The sequence below is a fragment of the Tasmannia lanceolata genome, unplaced genomic scaffold (genome assembly GCF_043159265.1).
Source record: "Tasmannia lanceolata isolate RefF3 unplaced genomic scaffold, GAP_Taslan_0.1 ptg000008l, whole genome shotgun sequence".
NCBI lineage: Eukaryota > Viridiplantae > Streptophyta > Magnoliopsida > Canellales > Winteraceae > Tasmannia > Tasmannia lanceolata.
Genome location: NW_027518685.1, coordinates 58,001,420 through 58,017,119, shown reverse-complemented (window position 1 = coordinate 58,017,119; position 15,700 = coordinate 58,001,420). Strand labels below are relative to the sequence as shown.

Below are 15,700 nucleotides of genomic sequence, written 5' to 3'. Positions count from 1 at the left end.
ATATTAATTACCTTCAGTGACCCTTTGAATATTGTGACCTTCGATGTGATACTAGACTTGTGCCCTTATGAGCATTTGCTCCCTCCTTATTGAATTTGATAATCGCTTTACTTGTGGCTTATACCCTCTCTATGTAGCTGTGAACCTTCCTTTTGTAGCATGCAATGATCCAACTTTTGTAGTGCGTTTTTTATGTACTGAGCTTTTCAGCTGACTGTGGTTATTTCAATATTTTTCAGAGTTCAATCCTCGTGGAACGGGCGAGGAGGCACAGAAGTGACCCTGATATTTGGCTATCATTATCTTCTAGTATTTTATATTATTTAGAGAGTAAGTATTGTTTAGGACTATTGAGATTATGTTATTTGATTTCGTCCTTTAATTTTGTGGGGTTTTGGGTTAAATGAGAGATTTGGAAAAGAATTAATATTTGATTATTGGACGAATGTAAGACATTTAAATTTGGTTATTTAGATTATTTGGATTATTGCAGATGGTTTTGATATTTGCTTTGCTAGCCTTGTATGCTTGTGAAGCTTGCTTTGCAGGTGTACGGCACTGTCGCACCCCTAAGCTTTGTGTATTGATTATGTGTGTATGTGTATGGCTTGGGGGCGTGACATTATGTGAACAAGTCTAGACATTGTAAGATCTACTAAAATATTCTTTATATCAAACTTCAGAACCAAATATATGGGTTAAGCTAATGTAATTTTAGGAATAAAAATTAACAAGAAACCTAAAGGAATCATATTGTCACGGTCTCATTATGTCGAGACTATTCTGAGGAAATTGGGACAATAATAATGTTTACCCGTAAAGACCCCTTAAGACTGTCATATTCACTTACAGAAAATATGGGCGAGATTATACTCAAGAATTATAGGCTGAGTTACATATTCAATGAACTGTGCTAGGTGGGGTATTACCTTTATTGTTGGTAAACTAAGTCAACATACGCATAGACCAAGGCATGAACACTAGCACCTTTAATTAGAGTTCTAAGACAATTAAAGGGTACAATACACTTTAGATTACATTTAAAAGGTTTTCCAGTTGTAGTAAAATGTTACAGTGATGCAAACTGAATATGCAATCAAAGGATTATGTTTCAACAAGTGAAAATTTCTTTACTTTTAGTGGTGGTGCAATTTTCGGAAAAATCAGTTAAATAAACATGTAAAAAATCTATTATTGAAGCATAATTTATAGGCTTAGCAAAAGCTAAAGTCAAATGACTCAAAAATTTTATGGTAGATTTGCATTTATGTCCAAGGCCTGCTCCCTCAATATCTTTACAGTGTGACCGCCAAGCTGCTTTAGCCAAGAAAAACCTATAATGGGAAAAGAGGCATAGATTGCATAAGACAAAATAAAGTGATGTTTAAGTGAGGGAATTATAATACTCAACTTTGGAAGGTCGAAAAGGAACATGGTAGATCCTTTAACGAAACTAGAAATAAAAAAACATGATTTATAAGGCATTATGAGGAATCGGGTTAAAGCCGTGTCATGAATCATTAGTTATGGACTGTTAGAAGTTTCTATATTGGAAACTTGTTAAACCTTGTATATGGCCTTGCATTAAGGCAACTCATAGCTTTGGAAACTAATCACCTAAGTTTGGAAATGTTTTTGGGCTAAAAATATGCACTAAAAGTCTTGCTAATATTGGCCCAAAGAAGCCAAACGAATTTGTTTTTTAGAAGTATTATGGGAGCTTCATAGCGTATAAATCTAGACTCTTGGTCCCTCTTCCTCTCATCATTAAGTGTTCCTTCTCTTTCTTGAGAAAACACATCAAAGGAGAGTTTTCCCATAAGCCCAGTGATGGGGATGAGGAGGAGAAGATAAAGGGGCGTTTCCAAGTCGTCATTGTGCTCGGAAAAGTACAAAGGCTTCGTCCGATCTCAAGCTTCAAGGCAGCGGTCATGGTGAAAGCTACTTCTAACCCATCTTGTTAATACTTGAGTTTTTCTTTGATTTTAATGCCTAAGATCCAAAGGGATCATTAAGTTAATGTTTAGAATAACATGGATACCCAACATAAGTGAAAGGAGTACCCTACAATTAGGTTCAATGCATAAAAATGAGCCACAAGATGATTTATTCTCATAATCCTGGATGCAAATAAAAGATAGTTTTCACTACAAAAGGTATGGATGTGTTTAAACTTTTAATCATTTAAGAACATAAAATAGGTGATATGTGAATTGCAGTGCATACTTGAGTGACCGAAGTAGATGTGGAAGTGTGGCTGCCTCTTATGAGAATTTAAGGGCACTTATCTAGAATATTCATGAAGACAAGATAAGGATAATGTCAAAATATCTCAAAACGTTAAAAGAATCACTAAAGAATCGAAGCTAGAGTGTTGGTGACAAGTTGTCAGCTTACACCTACGAGGAAAGGTTGACTCCTCTCGTACTCAATAACGTAATTTGTTGATCTCAAATATCAATTGAAGTCCAAACGACAACGGTATAATTGCATTTTATCATTCTGATGCGCTCAAAGACAGCGGTATACTTGTGTCTGTGTGTGCACGTGCACGCGCCAAGTGAGTGGGATGCAACTCAAAACAAAAGAGCTTAGTCCCATATTGGAAATGCTGAAGAAACTACTACTTGGCATAAGAGGAACAATTGAGGAAAGACTTCGGCCTTTCAGGGGGCATTGGATTTGTTTAGATGGTCAACCCGTTTTAAGATATACCAAAAAACACGCAAAAGCACAGATCGGGTCGGGGTGTCGGCATGGGCATGCTGTGCGGCGTGACATGACACGTCGGGCGACTTTTTTTAAAGCTAGGAATTTTTTTATTTAATTAAATACTAATTATTTCAAACTTAATACTACTTTTAAGCGTTTCCTTTTAAAAGACGAATTTAATGATGTTTATTTTAAAATCTTCATTATCATTGTTTTGAAAACATTACTCTTTGCCTTCTTACAATAGACATTTTAAATACTTATCTTAGAAAAGACGTAGTGTTTCTTCATAGATGCATTTTCTTCTCTATAAAAAGACAAGAATTCGTAGTGTTTCTTCGTAGATGCATTTTCTTCTCTATAAAAAGACAAGAATTCCAATGCCTTACAAAAGACATTTTAAATACTAGTCTTAGAAAAGATGCAATGTCTCTTCCTAGATGCATTTTCTTCTCTATAAAAAGACAAGAATTCCAATGCCAAAGACAATTCAATTCTCCCCTTTTCTACTCGGACTCTCTATTCCCTCTGTTTTCAGGTTTTTTTTAAGCACATTCTCTTTGTAAGTACACCCTTCGTTCTCCCAAGATTCGTTCATCTGATCAAAGTTTCAAGTTTTCAACGTGGACTAGTAACTGCGCACACATCTACTGAGTCTATGTGCTGTTTTCGCTGAGGCATAGGTTTATTTAGTTTTTTTTTCCCTAAAAAGCCCCTTGAAAATCGGAATATTTTCTCAGATTTTCTTAATGCCCCTTTATTATAGCAGTTTTTCCGTAATTCCCTCGAAAAGCAACCGAAATTAATGCAATTTTTTCGTAAATCCCGCTCTTATAGCATTTACTTCGTAATTTCCTCAACAACCAACGAAATTAATGCAATTATCTCTCTCATGATCTCTTGCCTACGCCTTAAGTTTCCATTATTTCTACATGATTAACGACAAAAAAATATTTGATTTTGTTTTGGTGCCTAAGAGTTGAAAAAACGGACGGGATTTTATACGGTTTGAAGCAGTAAGTATTCTTTGAAAACTACAGAGACCATTTCAAGGGACAAAAATCATTTTCATAGGATGATCCTAAGTCCTAACCCTCCCATCAACTCTATAGGTTAAGATCATCGATTGGAAATGAGTTTTGTGGGCCCCAGGTATCAAAATGAAGTGTATAAGTGTGACCCCCAACATACTACAACAATCATTCTCTGCCCCCTACACCAAATTCGTGGCTCCGGCCCTAACCTCCATTCCTATTTTATATTTCATACGGCAAAACTTTTTCCTGTGGGTTTGGATAGTGCTAGTTTTATGAGTAGTTCTCATTAAGTTAGTGAAGCCATTCAATGGCAATCATTCAAATTGGAACACCCTGACCATTCGATTCTGCAACCACACTCAATCTATGCGGACCCCACTAATGAACAGCCCAAAATTAGATAATCAAATCATCCCTCGTTTCTGGTCCATTTTACTTTGTAAAAGAGACAACAATAGAAAAAGGAATATCCCTCCGTGGAACCCCTTTTCCAGCTTGCATAATAATCTAGACATTGTTAAAAAGACACGCTCAGGCCGTTTTGCATTTCCCAGCTGTCTTTCTGCAACACGGTTTGGATTTGCTAGTTTACATTTCAAAAGGCCTTTCGCGGATGGTCTGTTGCATCTGACAGCAGCCACACAGGCTCACTTTTCAGCATATTTTGTCTTCATTCACGAGATGGTTGCTGTCAGATGCAAGAGACCATCCGCGAAATGTCTTCTGCGATGGACCCTAGCAAATCCCTTTTTACCCTTTTACAACAAAGTATAACATGATCGAGAAAAAAGAGCTGAATATCTACAAAAGAATAAGAGAAATGATAAAATCGCACCCCCTGTAGGATGATTCACACCCCTTACTCATCAAAAAGCGTAAAAAGTCGGCCGCAGTTCACATGAAAGAGTGGTGCGAATCATCCTATACGTGATGCGAATTTATCATCGCCCAACAATAATCAATCAAAGAAAAAAAAAACGACAGCTTTTCCATCGCTTTTACCATTTTTCAATACAAACCCTACAGCCAATTACAATTGCCTCTAGTCACGTGATGACAGAAAGCAGCACGTGAGCTCCTCGTGAGAAAAACAAACTCCTCGTCAGGAATTTACAATTTAGCCCCCATCAGTTCCATAACCTTTGGTTACATCGACGGGGGTATTTGGGCCACGGAGGATCCTGATCATCCGAGCTATGATCTAACGGTTCAGATTTGATCTCCGTTGCTACATCTTCTTCTTCTTCTTCTTGTTCCTCCACCTCCTCTTCTCTCACACGCTTCACGCCAATCGGAACTCCAAACAACATCGGCCTCGTCTCCTCCTCCTCAGCTTTAACTCCAGCCACTGATTCGTCGGAAAATCTCTTCAACGGCAACAGATCAAGCAACTTATCGGCCGAAATCCCACTCTCCGGCCGACTTCCGGCGTATTTCGTCATCAAAACAAGAATATTATCACAAAGACTCTTCATCTGTGTAAGCTCCTTATTTAGAACCGTGTTCTCCTTCCTCAGCCTCTCGTTTTCTTCAAGAAGCTCCGCCGTGCTACTTGAAGCACGGCAGACCGGAAAACTCGCCGGAGGAGAGTTTGAAGAAAGTACCTGCTCGTCGCCAGAATTCGTAGGAGTTCCGGCGCGTGTCGACGTAACGGAGGTCTTTATTGCTACCGCCGGCAAGAATTTCCGGCGGTTTATGTCGCAGAGGAGGCGCTTCTCGCCGCGGCGGAAACAGTCGTTGGCGAATTCCCACCGATCCGGTACTATCTTTCTGAATCCCTAAAAATGAAGAGAATCCATATACAGTTCAGAAAAAGTGGAGATTTCATATCTCTACGCATTTTAACATATAGGAGAACTCACACATCAAAAAAAGTTCATAACCTAAGGTATTTTAACCTATAGGAGAACTCACACATCAAAAAAAATTCATAGATTTAGGTATTTTAACCTATAGGAGAACTCACACATCAAAAAAAAAATTCATAGATTTAGGTATTTTAACCCATAGGAGAACTCACACATCAAAAAAAAAAGTTAATAGATTTAGGAATTTTAACATATAGGAGAACTCACACATCAAAAAAATCTTACATATGTGTTGAGTTGGCGAACGAAACTGGAGAAATTGTTGTGTTTGAAATATTTTGGGAGTAGATCTCTGGCGAACTCGGCCGGACGCCAGACTATGAAAGTAGAACCATCCTCGTTCCATGAGATCACATCATCTACAGAAGGATCTTCAACGAGTTGATAGGTTTTTGTTAGAAAAGGCGTTGGTAGAGATCTGTGAGCATCATTATCGGTCGATTCGCCAGTTTGTTCTACAGGAGGAGCCATAACCGTGGATCAATCTCGATCCTACCTTGATCTATAGAAAAAAAAAGAGGATTATCCTTCAATCAAAAGGACCTGTAAACCCTAGATCTGAGAGAGAGATCTACAATCCATCAATAATACACCTAGAATCGAAGATCAATTGAAAATTGATCGGAAAAGGAATAAAAAAATCCTTCAGATTTTCTTTGGTTTCGTAGGTTTCTAGAAACTTCGTTATGGGTTAAATGATGAGAGAAGTGAAAAGGAGAAGGATAAGGAACCCCACTACTTATTATCGATACGAAATGTTCGAGAAAGAAATGGACAGGAGGAGAAGGTCCGATATATTCCAGAAGCTTCGGTGTTATTCGGTTCTTATCCCACGTGTCGGTATTCTGAAACCGGCATAAGAAAGAAGTTTCATTCGTTTTGTTTCTTCATAAAAACCGCGAACGAAATTAAGACGTTCACGCGTGTAGTAAAAGAACTTTCTTTTCGTAACTGGAAAGGATGATTGCGTGTCTTTCTCTTTTATCCGTTCAAGAATGCCAAGCTCATTGGCTGAAAATTTTTCGCGCCTTAGCATATGCAATCTGTAATCTTTGAACAAAATACACACAACATTAGAGAATTTGCTAAAGACCATCGCAAAAGGGATTTTGCGGACCGGCTGTTGCATGAGAGCAGCCACATAGGCTCACTTTTTTGTATTATTCATCCTATGTGGCTGCTCTCTCATACAACAGCAGCTCCGCTAAATGCCTTATGCGATGGTCGCTAGCAAATCCGACTAAACACATATATTTCATATTCCATAATGCTAACCATGTAAAGGGTGGAGTGATAAAAAATCAATCACCTTGATAAAAGTAAAAAGGGTGTTTGACGTGGATAAAAAATAAAGGAGATAGTCTTTTCTCTCTCTCTGCCCTTATTGTTGGACGGTCGTTGGACGGTCGGCCACAATATGCTGTAAGCCCTTGTAGTCCGCTATTTGTCAGAAAGTATTGTACGGACTACATAGGATGATCCAAGCCGTCCTTTTGATGTAACAACATAATTTCTACTCGTACAGTACTTTTTAAAAAATACGGGACTATAAGTTCTTACACATAGAATTTCCTGTTTTGAATAATACGGGACAAATGACTCTTCTTTTGTTTGCTTACTGCTTAGTGTGTGGCCTCCCATAGTGTTTACAGCTATTTTTGAATTTAAAACCGGTCATGGGAAACTGAACTATTGATTGTGTGACCTACTTTTGTGTGAGCTCGCCGACAAAGTCAAAGAGTTGTATTCCACCTGCGGTCTTTCATAATATGGAGGCAGCGGTTTTCATGAAACAAGGAAACGTGTGAGAGTTGGAGTCTGAAGTGAGAGTTGGAGTCTGAAGTGAATGGTTATTGCAATTTCCCTCTCTGATAACTTGGGATAGTGGTGAGTAGGGCTGCAACTCGGGTCGGGCGGGTCGGGTTTTGGAGAACCCAACCCTACCCGATAAATATCTCGGGTCGGGTCTGGTTTTTTTGCAGAAAACCCACGATTCCCAAACCCGGCCCTACCCATGATAAATCTCGGGTCGGGTCAGGTCGGGTTTTTTCACGTTGACGCAATTTTTTAAGGAAAATTCTTGTTTGGCAAGGCAACTCAACTCATAGAAGCAGAAATTACACTCACATTACACTTGAATCAAACAATGATGTAATTACACTCACATTACACTTGAATCAAACAATGTTGTAATCAAACAATGTTGTAATTACAATCAAACAATGCTGAATCAAACACTTGAATCAATTCAACTCATAGAAGCAGAAATTACACTCACATACAATAACAGTGGGTGCGTGGGTTTTTACTTTTAACTTTTAACTAACAATGGAAAAAAATGTACATACTATAACTTATGTAACTCGGGTCGGGTCGGGTCGGGTCGGGTCGGGCCCCTTCAAACCCGGCTCGACCTGAGATTCATGCGGGCTTTTGAATGCTCAACCCGGCTCGACCCGAAACCCATGAAACCTGAACCCAACCCAAGCTATTTTCGGGTCGGGTCGATGCGGGTTGGGTAAAACCCGGCTCGAGTTGCAGCCCTAGTGGTGAGCAGTTACGGGAAAAAGCTATATAACTATATAAAGAAACGATTGCCTCAGAAAAAGGGTCCTAGAACCAACACAAAACATGTCTTAGCATTTATCTTTTTATAATTTACTTTTCCAACTCTATCATTTACTTTTCATTAGTTGCAACTTTTCCTTTCGAATTAAAGAATCTAACGGTATGGATTCATCTTCTTAGGTAAGCATTTCTCTTTAATTCCCCATCCTTTGCACAATCGCACCGGTGTTTGTTTGTGTTGTTTCATTAAATTCTTAACCAGATAAGTGTCAATCCTGAGGGTCATTTGCATTATGCGTGCATCGACGGCATTATTTGCATTCTATGCGCATCAGCGCTTATTGAGAGTCCTTTACATTCTGCATGTTTACGTGTCGTTCACATTCTACATGTGTCCAGTTTAGCACTGCGTCATTCTAGAAAAAATATCCATTTCCATTTGTGTAAAGACATTCTAGCCCGAGGAAGAAGTGACGCTACCCTCTTCTTCTCAATCACCTAAAATCAAGGGATGGTAAATTTAGGCATCGACCCCTCGAATTAAATTTTGATTTGTTCGTTAGAACTGGCACGCCTGCGCAATCACCACATAATGTAAGATATTTTCAAAATAAAGTGGTTTTAGAAAATAGTTTTAATAAAAGCATTTTGGTTTTCAAACACGGTGTTTTTGAAAAGGTGAAAAGAGAGTGGGAAAAAACATAGTCCCACATGAAAAGTTTCAAGAGAAAGTGATGAGTATATAAAGCTTTACCCACTTCTCTAATTTGATTTGATGCACAATGGGTTAACCATGGGTTGAATCACGGGACTATGCATCGCACCATCCGTGTATGCGCACGCGCACCGGCAATGGGCTATAGGGAGCTAATGGTGCTTTTTTAGGCTCACTTCGCGCGTATGCATCTTCGCAAGAAGCAATTGGAGTGCTTAGATTTTTTTTAGAATCGATCCTAGCCATTGGTCGAGATCGGAGTGATCTGATGGGGGTCCTGAGCGGGTGAGACCTCGTGCTCGGATGTTCCAACGGCTAGTACTTGAGAGGGTGCGATCTTGGACGTTGGATTGGATAGAATATGATCTGGAATGTTGGGTTGTGTCCCGTCGCCCCAATAGTTAAGAGCCCAAAGGGTGCGATCCACACCGTGGATGGTTGATCTGGCGGTTACTGGGTTGGAAGGGATTTTTACATAACCCAAAGGATGTGAGATGTGCTTATTTGTTTTACACATACTTGTCCTTATGCAGCGAAGTAGAAGTACAATGCTCGAGGACTAGCAGATCCAAGGGAGCAAGGAGATATGGAATTCTGGTTCTTTGCAAACCTTAAAGGTTCCTAGTTGGGGTCGAGATTGGACATCTCTTCCTGTATACAACTAGCACCAGTCTTGCCTACATGCACGTGTCGTGGGGTGACTTATCTCAGTCACTTGGGCAGTGAATCCTAAGCAAGAAGAGTGGGTGAGACAATGAGATTGTGCACTAAACATGATCACATTAGAGTAGCTTGTAGACATGAGATAATTAGGCTATTCTACCTAACAGGACCCTTTACATGTCCTTCAACCTGAGGGATCTTATTAGTCTGTTGGCCCCTCTTTAACTCTTGGTCTATCTAACAGTGGTTCTTGTTAGAATTACCGGGTAGTACTGGAGTGTTAGACAAACCCACAAGAGTAATAGGGATACCCGACATGGAATTCTCCGCCCAATTATTGTAACAACATCTACAGTTTTGGTCAGAAGAGTAGGCCTATAAAATTACCTGGCCAGGTGGATTTGATAAAAGGTTTATCAAAAGATTTACAAAATATATTTTGAAATGGTTTTAAGCAAATGCATTTGCGGGCCCAAACTGGTTGACTAAAAGGTATACCACAAGTGGGCCCAAGAGGAAGTCTATGTCTACCCTCCATCGGACCCAACTCAGTAGATATGAAATTAGAGAAGGGACTTTCAAATATTTGATGTGATTAGGGGTATGATGATTCGACTATTATCTTCAAGATTACGTCTCGATGAAGGCCACTAATCCAATGCGATTGTAGTTTTTTACTACGGAGCAAGATCGTAGTGGGGCCCATCTTAGGGTCCTGCAGAATCAACCGTTGAATCCCTGCAACGATCCCACTCACAACTAAATTGACCCGTTTGTAATCTATTAGATATGGGTCCCTCATTTATTGGATTGCATAGGCGGACTAGTTTAGTCGTATTTGATGCAAAGGGAAAGGTCTAATAGTGTATATGCACTATGAGACATTTGGAATACCAATTTAGTTAATTGTTAACTAAAGGGTATTTTGAGAATTAAATATTATTTTGATGGAGGCTTTATTCTCATTGGATGGGAATTATTTATTTAATTAGAAGAATTAAATAAGTATTTGAATTTAACCTAGTTGGACAAAATTATATCTTGCAGGCAAGTGGGAGATTATTGAATTAGTGCCCTTTAACAATGAGATTTCATCTATTTCATATAGGACAAATTTTTTGTGGGTCCCATGCAAAAAAAGGTCCAGGGTGGCATTCCCAATGTGATGTGGATTGATTTATGTTGGTCCATATTTTTTTAGAGAATAAATAGAAAGAAGTTTCCTAGAAAGAGAGAAAGAGAATAAAAGAGAATAAAGTTGAGATCTTTCAGGTCATCTTTTTGCAATCAACAAAACGCAACCCACAATTTCTAAGCTTGGGCAAGCTATCAGGTCCAAGTTTTCTTTAAAAAGAAATCCCATTGTTTTGGTTTCTATTTTCAAAAAGGATTTGCTAGCGTCCATCGCAAAAGGCATTTCGCGGATGGTCTGTTGCATCTTACAGCAGCCACCTCGTGAATGAAGACAAAATCTGCTGAAAAGTGAAACTTTGTGGCTACTGTCAAATGCAATAGACCATCCGTAAAATGCCTTTTGCGATGGACGCTAGCAGATCCCTTTTCAAAAAGCTAGTTGACTAGTTTTCTAAATTGAATCCTAGTATGAGAGAAATTCTTTGAAACTTTTAAAAATACGAACCAATACTTTATAAATAAATACATGGATGTTTTCTAAAGAAAATAACCTTTGCTGAAATTTACGCCCAATCAACTCTTGGAAATGTCCAAAGTCGTGCTCTTTTCTCTCTCTTCTAGTTCCCATTTCTAGTTTTCTAGTTCTTGAGAAAAATAGAAAAAGCTGCATCAAAATACAATGGTTATTCCCATCCAAAGATCTGATTTAGATCATATAATATTTGAGAACAAAAGTTGTTCTTCAACCCTTTCTGGCTCTGTTCACTTGCGTTCCCTGGAAAGCAAATCCCTGGAAAACTGCCTCTTTTTTCCTTGACAAGACAGAATTCTGGTGTTCACTTGCTTTCCAGGGAAAAGATAATATCAGATGTGGAATTGATTAAATAAATCAAAATATTAGGTGGAAATGGGGTTTTTCCCTCTCCATCGGGATTCTTTTTCCGACATAATATATCGGATTTGTTTTCCAGGGAAAGCAGAAAAAGGAGAGACGAGAGCTTCTACGTTTTTGTCTGCCAAAAAGCTCGTCTTCTTCGCCGTTTCTCTCCTTCGCCGTCTCCGTCGTGCTCCCGGCGAAAAACCCCCTCCGACGAACACCCCATCCCATAAAAGGTACTCCCTCCTCTCGGCTTTTTCTCCTTCTCTTCTGTTTTTCTTTTTCTTTTTGCAAACCCCCTCTCTCAACCTCTCCTCTCTCTCGTTCTCCCTCTCCTTCTCCTCTGTTTTTTTTAATTTTTACAAACCCCCCTCTCAACCTCTCCTCTCTCTCCTTCTCCTTCTCCTTCTCCTTTTTTTTTTTTCTTTTTGCAAACCCCCTTTCTCAACCTCTCCTCTCTCTTGTTCTCCTTCTCCTTCTCCTCTGTTTTTTCTTTTTTTGTGTTTGCAAACCCCCCTCTCTAAACCTCTCCTCTCTCTCCTTCTCCTCTGTCGTGCTACCAGCGAAACCCCCCTCCGGCGAAAATTTTATTTGCCGTGGTCCGAGGGATGGTCTTTTGGGTTGAGATGGGTTTGAGGGATTTGAGGTGCAAACGAAAGAACCTTTTTTTTTTGTTAGTTTTCATGGCTAATGCAAGTTTCAGACATAGCTTTCTCTTATTTTTTCCCATTTTTTGGTCGAAAGGGGTGAAGGATTTGTGTGATTTTTGCCTTGGGCAAGGACTGCTTTCTTCATCTTTCTCATTACTGTTTTTGTACAGATTTTGAGTATTCTGTTCTAAATGTGGGTTCATGTTCTCATTATTCTGTTGTTAATGTGGGTTCATTTTTCACAATAAACAAAACCCCTCTTTCTGATTTTGTTCATCTATCTCATTATTTTGTGTTGGGACAAAAACCCCTGTTTTTGTTTTTTTATGTTCATATATGATGTGTTTTTCTACAGATTTTGAGCATTTTGTTCTAAATGTGGGTTCGAATGATGAACTGGGTTTCATCACAACTGGAATCTGATGAAACTCAATACATTTAAACTGTTGGATTTTCACTTGTTATGGAGTTCGAAGGAGATGTAAATGTGAAAATGTATTTGGGTTATGACCGATCTCTGATACTTTTGGCTTTGTTTTTTTGGTCAGAAGCAGAGGTTTTTCGTCGATCTCACCCGTGCACGCTTCAGTCACATTTGCTACAGAGTAAAAGATGTAAGCTCCCTTACTTCACATGCTATATGTTTTTGTTGGGCTTCGACGTAATGGGAGATTAATTTCTCCCTTGCTTCTCCGTTATTGAATATAACATCTCTCACATATTTCATCTTTTTTTTTTGGCAGACTGTCTTTTTTTGAATATAACATCTCTCACATATTTCATCTGTTTGGGGCTTCTTATGTTTCTTGGTTGGGATTGCTTTCGATGTGGTCCATGTTTGAATGGGTGATTATGGGTGGTTGGGAGATTGGGTGTTTTGTGGTTGGGAGCTTGGGTGTTTTGTCTGAAAGGAGATTGTGGGAGTTAATGAAATGAAAAATTTCTGTTGTAGGGCTACCATCATGCCGCAAGAAGCAACAAATAGGAGGATGGTTATTATTCGAGCTGCAGCGGTAGTTATGGCTGCGGCGACTGCAATATTACTTAGGATTAGACAAAACCAAGTGCAGAATAGGACAAGAGCCCCTTACGAATCAGGGTACCTAACCCACAGGGATTATGTTACACGTATCACACAGGCAGAGAACCACTGTGTCTCTCTGCTTCGTATGGATGTTCGCTGCTTCCGCAGTTTTGTGGCCATTTTCATAAACATGGCCCTGCTCGAAGACTATTATCAGACTTATTTGTGGTTGGGATCATTTGGTTCTAGTTGTGGTGGGTCTCTTTTTGGCTTTGTTTATGGTTGGTTGGCTATAAGACTTTTGATGTTATGGTTATGTTTATGGTGGGTTGGTTGACTTAGACTTTTGATGCTATGGTTATGTTTATGGTGGGTTGACTATCAGACTTTTAATGTTATGGTTATGTTTATGGTGGGTTGACTATTACACTTATGTTGGTGGGTATGTGGGGTTTTATTTTCGCTATGTTGGTACCTACTATTTGTGGTTATAATGAGAAATTTATTTTATGTTTGGTTTGTTATTGGTTATCTAACAAGTTTTATTAGTACTTGGATGTTATTTTCTTTGCTTGTAGGGTAATGGCAAAAATAAAATTTTATGTGGTATTCAAGGGAAGACAGGTAGGCGTATATGACAATTGGCCAGACTGTCATGATCAAGTCAACAAGATTACTTTAAGCTGCTAATGCCTCCTTTAACTGTCGGTTGCTAATGCCTCCTTTAGGTGATTACTTTAAGCTGCTCAATTTTAAAAATTCATCAAGATAGGAATGGTGTAGTATTTAGGGAGATTACTTAGGATTGCCTTGATAAGAGTAGGTAACTCTTCTTCTTCGAGGGTGAGTAGCTTTCTCCCCACTCTTTCGATGATTGAATACATAAATGTTGTGTAACAAACAGTTACTCCACATTTAGATAAAAAAATAACGAACAATTGCTCCAAAAGCTTAAGCTATTAGCCTTGGGTTCATTTAATCATTTATACTACATTTTTTTTGGTAGGTAAGCTGGGATCGAATCTCTAACCACTAGGTAGGATTAAAATGGGTTTTTATGTTTATGTTTCCCACCACCGTGTAATTGGCAAGTGAACGAGCGAAGGAAACCTTTTCCTGCACCTTTCCGAGGATTTCCTGGCCACGTGAACACGCGCAGGAAACCTTTTCCTTCACAGTTTCCCTGGATTCCTTTTCCTTTTTGCCACGTCAGATTCCCTGGAAACATTTTCCTTTCCTTTCCGGGGAAAACAAGTGAACAGAGCCTCTACGAAACAAAGGATTCCATCGGATCAACTTACAAGTTCGCGGCGTTTGGAACTTTCGCGAACATTCAAGGAGTAGATCAAGCGGACGGTTTTTCTTCTCTTCTCAAAAGAAAGGTATTTCATTTATTACATATATTTTATTTGATCACATCATAAAATCTAGATGGGTTTAGGGCAAAGCCGTTGAAAAAATTTGGTCTACGCAATTTTATTCCATTGTGCGTAGCGATTTTGCCTGGGGTTTATAACACGGATTACATCAGGTTAGGTTTAGCGGAATGCTACCTCAGTTTGGGCTAGGGTTGGCCTCTACCTAAACCAACCTAGCCCGAGTTGCTCCTATTTGCAGCTCTCCCCTCTTATGTCTTAGCCGGATGTATTTCCTCTTTTCCAGCGGGCACGCGGACTTTCACATACAAGCATTTCGCAGCTTGCTGTTGCATGAGAAAGCAGCCACGTAGGCTCAATTTTCAACAGATTTGACTTATTCATTTAATTCATCTGAGCTGGCTGCTGAGATCAATGGAATCTTGGGCTTGGCCTGGTAGATGAGAGACCACAAAGAAACACCAAATCACTCTTGTTTTCTTGATGTGTTGCAACAACTCTTATTTATAGGAATGGGGTTAGGGCTAGGTCTTCCCTCTCTTTCTAATAATGGTCCTTAATGGGATTAACCGTAATTGTCTTTTAAACCCTAATAAGCCCATGTATGAAAATCCCTAAACGTAATTAAGCTAGTTTGTCAATGTGGGCCTTCTAAATTGAAAAAGTTTCCAACACTCAAGTCGACCCCTTTTTCCCACTTTTCTAAGAGTTGGTCTCATGTGTCCTTCTTCTTCTTCTACCATTAGTCCCACACAGACTAAGGGTTGTGTGGGGACCATCTGAAGGCGATAGTAGTCATGATTTTAGTTTTCAATAGCGATTGAATGCAATGTTAGAAGTGGGGCTTATTTGGATTGGTTTCAGAAGGCAGAGTTTGAATTGAAGTTGGAAACTGAAATTGACACGGAATCAGCTTAACATTGATACTAGTACTATAGGCTTCTTCTTTTCTAAATTTGAAGTGGAAATCTACCTAAGTTTTTGACCTGGTCCATGCATTTTATCTTAAAATTGAAATTCTTTCCCAATTTATTCTTTTTAGCATGGGAGAAATTGAAATTCTTTCATCTTGTCAT

The 15,700-nt window shown here is 39.1% G+C and overlaps 2 protein-coding genes across 3 annotated transcripts; one reads left to right on the top strand and one right to left on the bottom strand.

Annotated features, from left to right (window-relative positions):
• Window positions 1-4,716: 4,716 nt before the first annotated feature.
• LOC143885390 (heat stress transcription factor B-2b-like) lies at window positions 4,717-6,347 on the bottom strand. Its single transcript, XM_077389545.1, has 3 exons — window positions 6,211-6,347; window positions 5,843-6,119; window positions 4,717-5,527 (listed from the first exon to the last, which is right to left on the bottom strand). Exons 2-3 carry the CDS (start codon window positions 6,086-6,088, stop codon window positions 4,877-4,879), a joined length of 897 nt encoding a protein of 298 aa, XP_077245660.1. The 5' UTR covers window positions 6,089-6,119; window positions 6,211-6,347; the 3' UTR covers window positions 4,717-4,876.
• A 3,106-nt stretch (window positions 6,348-9,453) lies between these two features.
• LOC143883674 (uncharacterized) lies at window positions 9,454-13,673 on the top strand. Of its 2 annotated transcripts, none has more exons than XM_077387002.1 (4): window positions 9,454-11,292; window positions 11,669-11,810; window positions 12,773-12,838; window positions 12,968-13,673. In XM_077387002.1, the coding sequence occupies exons 1-4, from the start codon at window positions 11,284-11,286 to the stop codon at window positions 13,072-13,074; spliced, it is 324 nt and encodes a 107-aa protein (XP_077243117.1). In that variant the 5' UTR covers window positions 9,454-11,283; the 3' UTR covers window positions 13,075-13,673. The 2 variants fall into 2 exon arrangements, with proteins under 2 accessions (XP_077243117.1, XP_077243118.1); XM_077387003.1 differs by having other exon boundaries at window positions 9,458-11,292; window positions 13,177-13,673.
• Window positions 13,674-15,700: the final 2,027 nt, after the last annotated feature.

Bases quoted from the DNA above. Each gene is read 5' to 3' on its own strand.
- LOC143885390 (XM_077389545.1), bottom strand. From the start codon at position 6,088: ATGGCTCCTCCTGTAGAACAAACTGGCGAATCGACCGATAATGATGCT. The intron at 5,528-5,842 runs GTAAGATTTTTT...CTTCATTTTTAG, and splicing joins TTCGCCAACTCAACACATAT to GGATTCAGAAAGATAGTACC.
- LOC143883674 (XM_077387002.1), top strand. The intron at 11,811-12,772 runs GTACTCCCTCCT...TTTTTTGGTCAG, and splicing joins AACACCCCATCCCATAAAAG to AAGCAGAGGTTTTTCGTCGA. The intron at 12,839-12,967 runs GTAAGCTCCCTT...TTTTTTTGGCAG, and splicing joins TTTGCTACAGAGTAAAAGAT to ACTGTCTTTTTTTGAATATA.